This window comes from Podarcis tiliguerta (assembly GCF_965153285.1).
Source record: "Podarcis tiliguerta genome assembly, chromosome: 17".
NCBI classification, from domain to species: Eukaryota; Metazoa; Chordata; class Lepidosauria; order Squamata; family Lacertidae; genus Podarcis; species Podarcis tiliguerta.
The window spans coordinates 29,884,960-29,901,488 of NC_139550.1; the positions used below are offsets into that span (position 1 = coordinate 29,884,960).

The 16,529-nt window shown below is 45.1% G+C and overlaps 1 protein-coding gene across 3 annotated transcripts; it reads right to left on the minus strand.

Moving 5' to 3' along the window:
* Positions 1-102: 102 nt before the first annotated feature.
* LOC310667765 (protein HIDE1) lies at positions 103-15,565 on the minus strand. Of its 3 annotated transcripts, none has more exons than XM_083420693.1 (8): positions 14,959-15,565; positions 11,727-12,050; positions 9,045-9,098; positions 8,700-8,792; positions 6,635-6,659; positions 5,697-5,740; positions 4,466-4,503; positions 103-4,167 (listed from the first exon to the last, which is right to left on the minus strand). In XM_083420693.1, exons 1-8 carry the CDS (start codon positions 15,005-15,007, stop codon positions 4,045-4,047), a joined length of 750 nt encoding a protein of 249 aa, XP_083276819.1. In that variant the 5' UTR covers positions 15,008-15,565; the 3' UTR covers positions 103-4,044. The 3 variants fall into 3 exon arrangements, with proteins under 3 accessions (XP_083276819.1, XP_083276820.1, XP_083276821.1); XM_083420694.1 differs by having other exon boundaries at positions 103-2,124; positions 14,959-15,564; XM_083420695.1 differs by having other exon boundaries at positions 3,666-4,167; positions 5,686-5,740.
* Between the last annotated feature and the right edge of the window lie 964 nt (positions 15,566-16,529).

Below are 16,529 nucleotides of genomic sequence, written 5' to 3' on the forward strand. Positions count from 1 at the left end.
AAGGGGCCGCTTTGCATTTTGGTTTTCTTAATCTTAATTATTCTCTGCACTTAATAATAATAATAATAATAATAATAATAATGTTCAACAAAAAAGATAAACAAAGATGTTATTTATTTATGTATTTATTTACTTACTTACTGACTAGGTTCACACTCCCCCCCCCCCAAGAAGCTTAACAGAACGCAGAGGCAACAGGGGAGCTTTTCCCTCTGTAAGGAGGGGTGGGACAATCAAAATTTAAAAACAGTGTTGCCAGGAAGCTAAAACCAACCCCTTCTGACATGCTGCTTTGCCTGTATGCAATGAGTCCCCTCCTCCTTGCCCCTGCAAGGAAGAGCACACAAACATACAGATCCCCCACTGAAGTGGTACAGTCCCTGCGCAGCTTCATTCTGCAAAGTGGTTGACGTGGCCACCAAAGCTTCAAGGAGATGTTTGTAGCAGGACAAAGGAACCGAGTATGGTGTGAGCAGAAATAAAGTTGCACTGTGTGGAGGAGAGCAGTTCTGGAAATAGCAGCAGAGAACTGAGAGCAGCAGCTGTTCTGAGACCAGGGAGTCTGAATTGCCCAGTGTTGAGAAATATTGGTCATTCTCCATTTCACTCACTTCCTGTTGCATCATAGTTTGTAGCGCCAGAGCGGCGAAATCTGTAGTGGTTTAGAATGTGAGACATGGACTCATGGTTCAAATCCCAACTGCAATAAAACTCCCAGGGCAACACTGACCAAGTCAGTTATCTCTCAGCCTAAGCTGCCTCACAAGGCTGTTGTGAGAGGGAAAACAGTGTGCATGCCACTCTGAGTTCCTTGGAGGAAGGGCAGGGTAAAAATAAAGAAAATAACAAGTAAAAGGGGATTGAGCCCATTCACCTGTGCAAATTAACTGACCAGCATCATTCTTGGTATCTGTCTCCATTGGTGGACCTCGCTTTGGCTGAATTTCAAGATAATTCCTCCTTGCAACATGAGCCCTGAAAGCCAACTTATAGGTAAAAGGTAAAGGACCCCTGGATGTTTAAGTCCAGTCAAAGGCGACTATGGAGTTGCAGCACTCATCTCGCTTTCAGGCCGAGGGAGCCAGCATTTGTCCACAGACAGCTTTCTGGGTGATGTGGCCAGCATGACTAAACCACTTCTGGTGCAATGAGACACCGTGACGGAAACCAGAGAGCACGGAAACGCCGTTTACCTTCCTGCCGCAGCAGTACCTATTTTTCTACTTGTACTGGCGTGCTTTCGAACTGCTAGGTTGGCAGGAGCTGGGACAGAGCAATGGGAGCTCACCCTGCCACAGGGATTTGAACCGCCGACCTTCCAATCAGCAAGCCCAAGAGGCTCAGTGGTTTAGACCACAGCGCCCCCCACATCCTGAAATACCAACTTGTAACACCATAAAAAGGTAAAGGGACCCCTGACAGTTAAGTCCAGTTGCGAACGACTCTGGGTTGTGGCGTTTGTCTGCTCCGCAGACAGTTTTTCTGGGTCATGTGGCCAGCATGACTAAGCAGCTTCTGGCGAAACCAGAGCAGCGCACGGAAATGCCGTTTACCTTCCCGCCGGAGCGGTATCTATTTATCTACTTGCACTTTTTGGCGTGCTTTCGAACTGCTAGGTTGGCAGCAACTGGGACAGAGCTCACCCCATCGCGGGGATTTGAACCTTTTGATCAGCAAGCCCTAGGCTTAGTGGTTTAGACCACAGCGCCACCCGCATCCCATTATAACACCATAGTCACTCCTTAATGAGCTGGTACATTCCTTGGCAGTGGTCAGTAGACTTTCCTCAAACATAGCTGCTTATATAGAAATGCTCAGTGTGACACACAGATGAGCTCCACTTTCTTTTTGGGGTGTTTGTGTGCGTAAGAATATGCTTCTCACTTTCACTGAGACAGAAAACGGCTTCAAGAGATTATGCTGAAGCCAAATACATCTGCCAAGCTGCTTGGTCCATCTTCTGCCCCCATACAGGTTAAAAAAGTAGGTTTTATGCTGGAAAGGGAATCTAAGATGCAGAGGAAGGAGAAGCACAGTTGAAGAACGCAGGGTCACCGCTGCTGTTGTCACCAGAGCCCAGAGCCCCCCTTCTTGGCATCAGATGTCCTAGACCTCGCTCACTTCCTAGCAAGGCAAACAAACAGAAGTTTAAATCCAGAAACACTCCAAAAGAATGGCACCTTCTATCTGGATTCAAAACTGGATGCTCCAGACTGCAAACTGGGAAAGAGAGGAATCTCCATGGTCCATGCAGCCCAGATTTTGTGGAGCCCAGATTTTGCTTTAGGATGCTGCAGTGTTGTGCTGCATCCTGAATTTTTTTTGCAGTTAGGTGTGTATGCCTCTCCATGTGACTCTCTCAAGAAGTGCATGCTGTCTGAGAACATTTGCATTTCTTTATTTAATATCCCACCCTTCCTCCCAGAGGGGCCCTGGGCAGTATATAAGAGGCCAGCTGGATTAAGCCAAAGGCCCATCTAGCCCAGAACTCTTTCCACAGTGGCCAACCAGGTGCATACAGGAATCCTGCAAGCCAAATCTGCTCACAAGAGTACTCTCTCCAACTACAACCAACAACTGGCATTCAGAGGTGGGCTGCCTCCGATAGTGGAAGTAGAACAGCGCAGTGGCGGCTGGTGAAAGGTAAAAAGGTAAAGGACCCCTGGACGGTTAAGTCCAGTCAAAGGCGACTATGGGTTTTGCGGTGCTCATCTCGCTTTCAGGCCGAGGGAGCCGGTGTTTGTCCACAGACAGCTTTCTGGATCATGTGGCCAGCAGGACTAAACCGCTTCTGGCGCAACAGGACACCGTGACGGAAACCAGCGCACATGGAAATGCCATTTACCTTCCCACCGCAGCAGTACCTATTTATCTACTTGCACTGGCGTGCTTTCGAGCTGCTAGGTTGGCAGGAGCAATTGATAGCCAGGCCTTCCACAAATTTGTCCCCAGAGTTCCTTAGCCACTGCTGGCATTTCCTGTGCACAGGGTGTAGCAGGGCGGCCTTGGGTCCCCAGGGGCTGCTGGACTACAACTCCCATCATCCCTAGCTACCAGGACTAGGGATGATGGGAGTTGTAGTCCAACAACGTCTGGGGACCCAAGGTTGAGAAAGGCTGCAACAGAGTATGGCAGCAGATTGGCAGTAGGGGGGAGCATACTCTCCAACATTTTCTCACCCAAATCCAGAGCATACCCTGCCCTGCCGTCACCCCACCCACTGCAGTCACCCCACAGCATTGTTTATGTTGTTGCCTGTTGATGGAAGGCAACTGACTAATTTACATATATGCAAGTGAAGGATCAGTAGTAACCATCTTAGCCGGACCAAAAGAGCAACCTGCCTGATGGACCAGTTTGCCTGGCAGAGGAACAGTTGACAAATTTTATGCAAGCCACTGCAGATACCAGTTTCTTCTCAGTAAGCGCTTATGCCACAACAGATATGTTCATTAGTCTTTAAGGTACCCCAGAATTCACTATTGCTTTTGATCCTGGAAAGTTATTCTCAATTTCCCAGTGGTTTTGGAAGGCAGAGCAAAACACTTGGTTGCAGGCACTTAAAGAAAGTCTGAGGATATACGATCCAAATGCTACTGTTTTCAGCAGAACAAAAACAAAAACTGTTCTTTTTGTCTCAAACATGCAAATTGCATTCAACGGCATTATTTTTGAAGGTTAAGTCACCCAGTTTTTATTCATCTCCTTCCAGTCTTGCTACAGTCCCAAAGCTGAAGAACTCTCAAAGTTCATCCTTATTGTTCCTGCTTTTCCCAAATCCAAAAATCATTCCAGAAATGGATGAAATCGGCAACATCTTCCCCACCTCCACATGACCCAAGTTCCGAATGTGTGATTGGCAGTGGAAGAGAACTTAGAAAGGTGAAGATGGAACTTTGTGATGGCAAGGAGGAGGAGACTCTGGCCCAAAACGGTCGATGAACTCTGTTTCTGTTGATGATCTAAGAGGAACAACTTGCAGTGTGTGGATGTCAGGGAGGAAGATTATCAGAGAGATCCTGAGCCGTGTGATCAAGTGAAAGGTCATTCTGATCCTCTAAAAGTACAAAAATCTGGCTTTTCCACAGAGCAGCGGGATGAAAATCTTGTACTTGTGGCTGACGACATCCAAGCACCGTTGTTCTCTATAGCTTCCTGGTCCGTTTTCTTGCGAGATAAAAATGCCAAGATGGAGATAAATTAAGGAGACAAACAAGACTAGAATGGAGAGAGCTAAACCATGGGGATGAGCTCTACATAACAGCCAAATCACCATTAAATTTCTCTCTCTCGTGATACGTTGGATGCCATAACATATATCCTTGCTACCCAGCTCTTTTTGTGACTGCCTTAGGGTAATTCCTAGCCATGGGGAGACTGCTTTATAATAGCCCACAGAACTCTCTGGTCTCAATTCCTAAAAGCAGCTAGATTCCAACTTCTGGCTCCCATGTTAACAACTTACCATTGTAATAGTGTACATGGAGTTATCAAAGGATGTCTCTGCGGAAGAAGCAGCGTGAACAAGGTTACTTGAGAACTGAATAAATTATAGTTACACAAATGTCTTAACATCTAAAAGCAACCAAACAGCACTTGTAATATCTTCTTTTCATTGATCATGTGGGATCGCACAGAATCAAGGAAGTTAAGGGGGTGGAAAGCATTCAGTACAAATGAATTAAAAAGTTATTCTGCCACTTTACTTTCTGTCCCTCCCTTCTCTCTGGACCTTTCCACTGTCAGCACAGCAACATAACATAGGAACAAGGTTCCTCTTACAGTAGTCTAAAGGTAAAGGGACCCCTGACCATTAGGTCCAGTCATGGCCGACTCTGGGGTTGCAGCGCTCATCTCGCTTTATGGGCCGAGGAAGCCGGCGTACAGCTTCCGGGTCATGTGGCCAGCATGACTAAGCCGCTTTTGGCGAACCAGAGCAGCGCACGGAAATGCCGTTTACCTTCCCGCCGGAGCAGTACCTATTTATCTACTTGTACTTTGACGTGCTTTTGAACTGCTAGGTTGGCAGGAGCAGGGTCCGAGCAACGGGAGCTCACCCCGTTGCAGGGATTCGAATCGCCGACCTTCTGATCGGCAAGTCCTAGGCTCTGTGGTTTAACCCAGAGCGCCACCTGCGTCCCTACAGTAGTCTAGAGATGCCAAGAATAGGAATGGAACATAGTATGTAATATGCCTGCATCTCCCCTGTTTGTAGAGTATGGCTTTGGGCTGGAGAGAACTTGTTTTGCTAAGGCAAAGCTTTTTTTTCTTCTGGGCATTGGGCCATCAACATGAACAGTAGTCCTTTCCTCCTCTGTTCCTGGCTTTGCCTGCTTTTAACTGGGCCAGACTCATTTTTCACCTGTATTTCTTCAGTTCCTGATGTAAATAATACGTTGCCAATGATAAGCAAACCATCACTTGCAAAATCTGGGTTGTGATGCGAAGTGAATGGGCTCCTCTCTTTTGCGTGCCAATGAATATATAAAGTTGCACAGCCCTGCTCAGGAATAAGAACACAACCGATATCCTTGACCCCATTGCTGGGTCTTGTCCCAAGCTCAGCATTCAGGTGGTATTTGTGACCACTGATCTTTCTAGGATGATGCTTCACCTGCCTCTGATACACAAATGCAAACAGAAGCAGCCACGGAAAATGTGCAGTCACATGTCCTTGGCACTTACATTTAACATACCTGTGGTGGGGAAGCTTGTTTCTGTCCAGCAGGAGTCCAGTACCCTAAGCAAATAAAAATATATATAACGGGGATATTTTGCAATTCTGCAGTACTTGTTAGCTCTCCCAAAGAAAGCTACTGAGAGTTACTGCCTACATTAGTTTCCCGCCTGGCTAATTTATCCTAATTTATCAGGTTTGATTTATCCTTTCAAGCACAAGGACAAGCCCCCGTTTCCTGGGACTGTTGTATAGACAAGTGGATTTCAACTAGAGCAAGCTCTGCCCTCTGCTGCATGGAGTATGGTGATCGCTATAAGCAAGGCTGCTTGTTCGCCCTTTGTTAGGCTGTGGGTGAACATATCAGGCAACACAGTGATACTCCAAACAGCTCTTGTTTATTCACAGGTCAGAACTGAACTGAAGGGTTCAGTCAGCCTGCTTATATAGAGCTCCAGTACAACGTAACTGTAACAACTTTCTGTAACTATCCAATCACTGAACGTCACTTTCGATCCCTTATTTGCATATGTGGACCTGAACTATCTACAGTATCCCCCTGCTGGGCCAGGGTGAGAACTTCAGTACATAACACCCTTCACGCTTTCTAGGACAAGCATTTAATATAACCCCTTTGTGTTCCATGTTGCTTTTCTACTGTGCCTGGATAGCTCAGTTAGAGCGTGGTGCTGATAATGCCAAGGTTGCAGGTTCAATCCCTGGACAGCTGCAAATTCCTGCATTGCAGGAGGCTGGATTAGATGATCCTCAGGATCCCTTCCAACTCTACAATCCACAAGGGGAAAAGCTACTCTCTACCTCTGCCCCAATAATTCCCTACCCCAGCCTGGCACAGGTCTGCCCCACTGCACCCCCTGATTTTCAGGACACATCGGAAATATTTCACCTCAACCAGAGTTTTTTGAAACTGCATAAATGGGGGTGAGCTCCTCTCACCTTTGCTTCTTTCTTCTCTCTTTAACTAGTAAAATGGGAAGAAACAAGAGGGAAGTATCAGAAAAGGAAATGCAGTCCTGTCAACAGACATAGTGAACAGTGATTCTGGATATACCCACTGTTTCATAGAATTCTTCTTCAGCACAGCAGAAGGATATGGAAATGCTTCATAAACCCATCTATATGGTGAATGGAATAGTATAACAACAATACCTATGGAGCAGTGGTCATAAAGTTATGTATATACGTCTGTTGCAGACCACTTTGGCAGCGTTGGACGTCATATAACAAAGCTTTAACGGCTTGTTTTCATCAGATAAGAATTTGACCCATTGCTTCTTTCAGAGACTTGCATAGTCCACAAAGACTTTCAGAGAGTTATAAGTCTTACGTTTATGTTTATTTGGTTCTATGTTTTCAAGAGAATCCGTCAAGAGTGCACATTTAGTGACTTTCAGAGATTTAGAAGATTTCTGTTTATTTGGTTTCTCATATTGTTCAATGTTCCGTATAGACTAGATAAAGAGTTTATACTGATGTTGCATTGTTGTACTTGGTCATCGTGTTGCCTGGGATATTACTGATAATTCTTTGCAACACAGGGGTTTAATTGTTTCCTTCCCAAAATCAGTCAGGCTGTGGGAAGGTGGCAGGAGAGCTTTTGGACCTTGTCTGGAGCATCATGCCTCCCTCCCTAAGCAAGGTAGAAGCTTCCCAGGCTTCGGGAAGGAGGCACCAGACTTCAAGACTTAAATACTCTAATTTACCAGGAACATTTGTGGGACTGGCCTAGTCTGCCACGTTCACCGACTGCACACCATCACTAGTAAGAAAATCTACCTAGTGTTTCCTGCTACGTTATTGGACCCTTTAGCATTTCTGAGGCATTGCTTTCCATAATCGGCTGGAAGTGGATTTAAAATGGTGTTTCTACGTGGCAATTAATAATAGAACTTTATAATCTAGTAATGCTTAGCCCCATGGCCGGAACACTGCTATAATATTTACTCAGAAGTAAGTCCCATTCAGCAAAGGTCCTCTTCAGTTTCCGCTTTAACTAGAAGCTTCCTCTTTGCATCTTCTGTCCCTATAATACCCCCATTCAGCTAAATTGTTCCTTAATTAGTCAGTTCCTGTTCGCTGCTGGAGTGAGGGCTAATTACTGGTCTCCTCTCTGCAGCTAAAGTTTTTTTTTAATTGAAATTTGTTTTTAATTGAAACAAATATGGGGAAAATACACAATAAAGAAAAAAAGATGCAAAAATAAGTATTCACATATTCTACACACATACACAGACAAGGTAGCAGGGTTGGTCCATAAGAAGAAAACCTCAGAAATCTATAGTTGGATGATATCTTTATTAGGACCAACCAAAATGTCACAATCTGGTGGCAAGCTTTTAATCAGGAGAGATGTCACAGGAAGCAAGGGATGAGGAGGATGATACTAATATTCATTTGCTTTTTGAAACAGTGTTTTTTTAAAAATGAGTTATTTCTTTGGCTGCAAAGAGGAAACCAGTAATTAAAATATTCTGCCTCTCTGCATAAAAACAGTACGGTAACTGATTAATTCAAGGCCCATCTCACAGTGAAGGGGAAGGAACTAATTACAGAGGTTACAAGGAGGAAACTTCTAATTAAAGACACAGTGGCCCTAGAAAGCCATAATAGTGCCACTCCTGCTCATATTGTATATTATTACTAAATAAAAACATTGGTCTGTAATGGGCTGATAATGATGTCATCTGGATTCTCCATTTAAGAAAGTAATTACCTTTCAGAGCAGAGAGACTATAAATCTTTCAGATATTTTACAGCTAAAGCTTGTCTAGCAGTCTAACCCCTCATCCAGTTTTCCATCACTGTCGCGTATCGTGCACTCACGGTTAGGGACTGTTTTGGCAAAATCTTTGTTGTCAAGTAATATACCAAAAGGCCACAAAGTGAAACAGGGTCTGTAAGAAAGTCTTAGAGGTCTCCAACCTAGGCTAGGCATCATCCTTATTGGCCAGTGCCCTTAAACAGGAAGATTAGACATATTCATTTTCTGAAATCCACATACAGCGTCTCAATGCAATCGCGGCCACCAGCAGGATCACAGCCAGAAGCAGTACTCCAACCACACTCAGGACAACGGGGAGAACCCAGAATGGACCTGGAAATGGAAGCAGCAAGTCAGCTACAGTTAATGCAAGAGAGCAAAGCAAGAAAATACAAATCTACTTTTCTGGAGTGTGGAGCAGTGGGTGGGTGTGCATTTGTCCTCTTTCTCTCCCCTATCCTGCCCCAGGTAGGCTCCAAAAGGCCTTTCGGCTGCACTTCCATGCATCTTTCCCCAAACATTTCCCCAGCGGCCCTCTGACACATTTCCCAAACGCTCACTGCTCATCTTCCCTTTAGCGCCTACCTTTTGAATCAGATCTCGGCTGAGCTGTTGGAGGGAAAGTGGTCAAGCTGGATGCTGAAACAAAAAAGAAAAAGAAGAGATGACCGGGCAGTTTTTCCTTTTTGAAAGGAATGTATAAATGTAAAAGAAAAAGTGGTTTGCTAAAATCAGTCATCTGCCCACCCTTACAAGAGCCAAACATGGTCTCCAGGAACAAAAAAAGGGTGCTTCCAGATAATTAAAAGATCCAGTTTTTCTGTGGCCACATTTGATACATCAGCTTCTACATATTCTGGCTTTTTTTCAGTCATGGATTGCAATGATCTCAGGCAGGCAAGCAAGCCCTGATAAGAAGTAATGAGTCTCCGGCAGTTTTATATATGTTTATTTACAAAAAACACACACATCCAGAGCATGGCTTCTCACCTGCTCACATTGACGATAGTTGGTCAGTCTGAATCTTTGCCCCTCCCACAGCAGGAAGGATGCCAAACTCCCGCTCTTCCTCTCTTGCCCTTCTGTTGTCTTCTGATCTTATCCAGTCTCCTAGAAGAGGGACTGAGAGGCTGGCCTTCCCCCTCCCTACTTTCACTTGACAGTCTCAGTCCTCTGCTTATCTGCTGATTGCCTAGCAACACTCTGGCTGCCTCCTAACTCTCCCGCTTCTTGAGAACTAACAGTTTCTTCTTCAGGAAGGGGCGAGGTCGAACTGCCCCTTCTCGGCTCTGTCAGCCAGCTCTCATCTGCAGAGTCTCTCTCTCTCTCTCTCTCTCTCTCACTTAGCTCAATTTCTGAGCCTGACTCTTCCCCTGCGCTCTGGTGAACCACATTCCTGACATGGGTATTGATTGCTATTCCACTGCTCGTGAGTCACACCAGTGGGCAGAGCTTGACAGAATGTCTCCAGGTTGTGTTTTCCTGCCCATCCCCAAAGTCACTCCACCCTGGACCTGCACTACCAATTAAAATTTATACGAAATTTATACATACACTGTTGTGGTGCAATGGTTCAAGTGTTGATCTAGGACCCATTCAGCCACAAAGCTCACTGGGTTTCATAGATCAATTTAATCTTTCTTTACAGCTTGTTTAGGGACGCGGGTGGTGCTGTGGGTTAAAGCCTCAGCGCCTAGGGCTTGCCGATCGAAAGGTCGGCGGTTCGAATCCCCGCGGCGGGGTGCGCTCCCGTTGTTCGGTCCCAGCGCCTGCCAACCTAGCAGTTCGAAAGCACTCTCAGGTGCAAGTAGATAAATAGGGACCGCTTACTAGCGGGAAGGTAAACGGCGTTTCCGTGTGCGGCTCTGGCTCGCCAGAGCAGCGATGTCACGCTGGCCACGTGACCCGGAAGAGTCTCCGGACAGCGCTGGCCCCCGGCCTCTTTGAGTGAGATGGGCGCACAACCCTAGAGTCTGTCAAGACTGGCCCGTACGGGCAGGGGTACCTTTACCTTTACTTTTTACAGCTTGTTTATGTTTCCTTTCTGTCCCATCACCTTCCAGGGAGAGATATCATGATCCTCTGCATACTATCTAGACTGCCCAGCACTTCTAAGAATACCAGGCCAGGGTTTGTTTTTAAGAGGAGGGCTTAGGAAATGAATCAGTGGTGGTCCCTTTTAGTGCTCCAACAGCTTTCCAAGTTTGTTAGGTGCTAATTGCAGGCCCTGACCAATATTGTGAAGACCCTGCCAGAGCAAGGGATATCCCTACCAAGGTATAGCTCAGTTGGTAGAGCATGAGACTCTTAATCTCTGGGTCATGGTTTTGAGACCATGAGTGAAAGATTCCTGAATTGCAGGGGGTTGGACTAGATGACACTTATGGTCCCTTCCAACTCCATGAGTCTGAGATTCTGTGAACATATTCCCAACCTTTTCCCTATAGCAATGGTTCTCCAAGGTTGTGGCACACAACACTGATGTGGCAGAAGAGGATGGCAAGTGTGGTGGGAAAGATTCCAGGATAATCAAAGAAGCATTTTAACATTTCAGTGCAGGATAGTAACCAGGCATGTCCAAAGGCTGTTTCAGGGGCTGGTCGGTTTAATCCGGCCTATCGCAGTTTATTTCCTGGGGTAAAATCCTAAAAAACCTCAACAACTTCAATCCTAAAAAATGTTCAACAACTTTGGGATAAAATCATAAAAAGGTTAACAACTTCAATCCTAAAAGCACAACTTTGGTCGGCCCTCACGGCCCTTCACTTCATCAAATCTGGCCCTCTTTGAAAAAAGTTTGAACACCACTGGAACATATTTTTAATTATGTTAGTTGTGTTATAAATCAAGCATTGCTAGGAATTGTGTCCCCCCCCCCCGTGTATTTCATTCATATATATATTTGTTGTGGTGCGAGCAAATTTTTATTTTGAAAGTGTGACCCAGAGGGGGGGAAAGTTTGGGAACCTCTGCCCAAAAGTCAAGACTCTCACCATGTAGACCGCACTTTCCAACCTTTTCATGCCGATGACACTTTTTAGACATGCATCATTCAGTTCTCCTAGCAAACCGGAGGTTAAACTAACCCCTTTCCAGCCCCGGGAGGAGCACAGGGAGTGTTCACACAACACACCTAAACACTGCAGCTGACACACTAAAGCTCTGGAGTAGCCTCTACAATGGGGCATGATGCGGGTCATGTCTTGCAAGCAGTGTGGGTGCAACCAATCCCCCAAAATGAGCTCATCTAGCTTTGGTAGCACTCACCTTCCACTGTAATCTCAAGGAGGTTGCTAAACTCAGACGGTTTCAATGCACTTCCATTGTAGACGCCAAACTGGCACTTGTACTGCCCTCCATCACTGCGAGTGATGTTCTCCAGAAGGAAAATAACTTGGTGCTGTGCTTCTGCGGCATGCACAACCTGCAGCGGCTCCCCCTGGCTCACCTTGAACAAATAAAACAGGGCATCCTTGTACTGCCTGGGTGCCAAACAAGCAATCTTAATGGAGTCTCCTTCGTTGAGTGTCTCGGAAAGCACATCCAGAAAAATAAGTGGAGAGGGAAGAAGGCTGGAAGCCACCCAAGAACCTGAAACAGCACAATGGAAAGAGTGAGGTTTTAATAATAATAATAATAATAATAATAATAATAATAATAATAATAATAATGCAGTTTCATCAGTAACGAGGTGGTACTTTCAAAAGGCACAGCCAAGCGATTGTACATGTAGGAATCTGCTGAAGCAATGCTAATCTTTTCTACAGCAGATGTGGTATAGATTGTCTTGTCTTGATCACTTTTTGAGAGCTCTCAAATCATGGAAAAAAAGAAAAAAACAGACATAAGCATTATGGTCAAATTTTCAGAAAATTCAGAGATGGTGTTCTTAGACTGGGTGAGTGGGGTGGGGTGTTCTTTGGGTGCTTTCAGACTGGCTGTCTAGTTAAGGCTGTTTCCACCTTGGGCAATTACTGTGGAATAACCACAGTATGGGTCGTGGGTGGTGCTGTGGGTTAAACCACAGAGCCTAGGACTTGCCGATCAGAAGGTTGGCGGTTCGAATCCCCGTGACGGGGTGAGCTCCTCTTGCTCGGTCCCAGCTCCTGCCAACCTAGCAGTTCGAAAGCACGTCAAAGTGCAAGTAGATAAATAGGTACCGCTCCAGCGGGAAGGTAAACGGCGTTTCCGTGCGCTGCTCTGGTTCGCCTGAAGCGGCTTAGTCATGCTGGCCACATGACCCGGAAGCTGTACGCCAGCTCCCTCGGCCAATAAAGCGAGATGAGCGTTGCAACCCCAGAGTCAGCCATGACTGGACCTAATGGTCAGGGGTCCCTTTACCTTTACCTAACCACCATTTTAAGAGGACATAAGATAATGATCAAAACACCCTGCCTCAATACTTTTCCTGTTGTCGCCCTACTTCCAAGCTCAGAAAACCCAACTTTCATGTATCGATACAAACCTCTTACTTTTCCTTTCTTGTTCAAATTCTTTCACTTTATCTGTCCACTGGAAATTTTCAATAAAATAAATGTTTGGAATTGCCTACCACTCGAGCCTTTCTCCTACCCTTTGCTCTGAATGCTGCAACTTCTCCTTTCCAACAATTACCACATCAGAGGGGCCTGTGCTTGCCCTCCTTTTCTGCTCAGGTCTTCAAGTTAAAGAAGCAGCACAGCAAACCAATGGACCCCACCTGGAGGCCTGCATCCAGTTCTGGGCACCACAATTCAAGAAGGATATTGCCATGCTGGAATGTGTGCAGAGGAGGGCGACCAAGAAGGTGAAGGGCCAGGAAACTAGTGTGGTGTAGTGGTTAAGAGAGCCAGTGTGGTGTAGTGGTTAAGAGTGGTAGTCTCGTAATCTGGGGAACCGGGTTCGTGTCTCTGCTCCTCCACATGCAGCTGCTGGGTGACCTTGGGCTAGTCACACTTCTCTGAAGTCTCTCAGCCCCACTCACCTCACAGAGTGTTTGTTGTGGGGGAGGAAGGGAAAGGAGAATGTTAGCTGCTTTGAGACTCCTTAAAGGGAGTGAAAGGCAGGATATCAAATCCAAACTCCTCTTCTTCTATGAGAAACGGTTGAGGGAGTGGGTATGTTTAGCCTGGATAAGAGAGGACTGAGAGAAAATAGGACAGCCATCTTCAAGGGCTGTCACATGGAGGATGGAGCAAGCTTGTTTTCTCCTGCTGCGGTTGGTAAGACTGGAACCAATAGCTTCAAGTTACAAGATTCTGACCAAACATCAGGAAGAACTTTCTGGTGGTAAGAGCTGTTCACAGCAGAAGGTGATGGGCTATCCTTCATTGGAGGTTTTTAAGGACAGGTTGGATGACCATCTGTCACGGATGCTTTAGCTGAGATTCCTGCATTACAGGGGGTTGGAATAGATGACCCACAGAGCCTAGGGCTTGCCGATCAGAAGCTTGGCAGTTCAATAAAGTGAGATGAGTGCCACAACCCGAGTCGCCCGTGACTGGACCTTACGGTCAGGGGTCCCTTTACCTTTAGGGTCCCTTCCAATTCTACAATTATATGATTCTAACCATTCTATAATGTAACTGCACAGCAGAATCCGTTCAGCTCCACCACAAAATTGGCTACATATGATGTTGTTGGGCCCCTGGAGGCCAATTCATATTTCTTCCTCTAACGTTGCAAATGCCACAGAGCAAAACTCACACCATGCTTGCAAGCTTCTCAGCTTCTGAAATGAGCAGTGAACCTACTTTGCCCTTCTTGTGCTTCTAACGTCGTTTTAAGAACCTATCCAAATTTTGGCCTTAGGGAAAAGCCTTCCCTAAGGCTTTTTAATATTTATAAAATGCTTTAGTTATTTAGAAAGCTTTTTAAAAATAAAAGAAAAAGTTCTGATGTTTTACATTAATGCTTGGGCAAAACATCATCATCAAAATTATCAAAATCATATAAACAGGAATCAGCTGTAATATATAAACAAGAATCATATGAAACATGATAGAGATGGCAGTGTTTGGTTTTGTGCTCTTACACACACACCTTACAAAATTCCCTGAAAGTGTGCAACAGGACACTATCCAAAACTGAATATTATAGAACACTATCAAAAATTCCAGCCTGCCTTGTTTACTTATGACCTCTTTCCCTGTCAGATATGAATTTGTTACTTAGGCCACAATTGTGACTACCCGTGTTTTCGCGTAGCCTCGTTTCCTCTTCTAATCTTTTAATTTTTTTTAATTGAGCATTGCAGGCTGTTTAACATCAAAGAATGTTTCCTCACCTTCAGCCCTCCTCTTTGTAACAGGTCTTCTTAGAATCCCATCCAATGGTTTAGTAAGGCCAAAGCCTACTCGAAAAGTCAACATCTCAGTGTAACATCGACAGTAAGTTGCCTACCGTACAAGCTAACACCTGGTTAGTTTTTCCTCCCTTCATTTTTCCCCCTCTCCCTTTGGGGTAGCCGTCAGAAAATCCTTACACAAAAGAAAGCGTAAAAAAATAGCAGAAAACATACCAGCTAGCAGAAGAAAGAGAATTTTCGGATCCATGGTTTTGTGGAGCATTTTGTATCTTTTGTAAACAGAGATGGAAAAAGCCAACTGTTCATTGCAAATTCCTTGCAAGATGTGAAAGAACAAAAAAGAGAGAAGACAATTTGCTTAATGTGGAGTTTCGACACCTAAGGAGGAAATTGCAATCTGTCCAAAGTTACAAGACCTTTCAACTTCCTGTTGCGAATATGACTTTATTGTTTCCCTCTCAAATCCATTGCCACAACAAACGCACAATCACTGGTTGCTTTGTAACTACTGTAATAGATTCCCTATTGTAATGAGTGTCCTGTCTAGCCCTGCAGAACCCAGAGTGCTCCCTGTGACAATGAAACAGGGTGCCATGGGCAGAGATCCAACAGTGTTTAGAATACGCAACCATACCTCCCATGTGGCATTGATGACAGAATTTGTAAGCGAAAAGACAATGGGAAGGCTTTCCCCATTTGCCTCCCTTACAGCAGAGGAATATTTCAGGTCATTGGGAGAGTCAAAATGACTTCAGGATTGGTCTCCTGTACAATTTCAGACATGTGGGTTATATATTTGGATATGTGTGCATTTATGAATATTTGTGTGGGTTAAACCACAGAGCCTAGGACTTGCCGATCAGAAGGTCGGCGGTTCGAATCCCCATGAAGGGGTGAGCTCTCATTGTTCAGTCCCAGCTCCTGCCAACCTAGCAGTTCGAAAGGACGCCAGTGCAAGTAGATAAATAGGTACTGCTCTGGCAGGAAGGTAAATGGCGTTTCCGTGCGCTGCTCTGGTTCGCCAGAAGCAGCTTAGTCATGCTGGCCACATGACCTGGAAGCTGTACGCTGGCTCCCTTGGCCAGTAAAGCGAGATGAGTGCCGCAACCCCAGAGTCGTCCGCGACTGGACCTAACAGTCGGGGGTACCTTTACCTTTATTCTGTATTTGAGACCTCTGAATTCTTCTAACACCCGGAACCAAGGAGATAAGTAACCATCTGAAGGCAGCCCTGTATAGGGAAGTTGTTTTAATGTTTTATTATGTCTTTATATATGTTGGAAGCCACTCATAGAATGGCTGGAGCAGGCCAGTCAGATGGTTGGGGTATAACAACAACAATGTATAGAATAAGAGAACAAACATTTAAAGAAGATTGGAAAATGTTTATTGAATATATGGGTGAAAATTGTGCACATTTAAAAACACTGGCATTATTCAAGATAAATTCAACAGTGTAGATAAGTTTTGATGGATGTAAGAATGGAATACTGAATGGTTTAGCTTATGTAAAATATGCAGGGATTTATGGTATGTAAATTGAACCACGGAAAGAGAAGAAGGGAAGTCATTGATTTAAGGTTGTTTAAATGAATATTCTAAAATGTAAAGCGGGGCGGGGGGGGGATTTAGCAAAGAAAGAAAGAGAGAGAAAGAAAGAAAGAAAGAAAGAAAGAAAGAAAGAAAGAAAGAAAGAAAGAAAAGAACGTCCCTATGCAATGTTGGAGGATATGCCTGAGGACAAGGCCCCTTGTCGGATCTCTTGCCCCCGTGGCCAGTCAGGG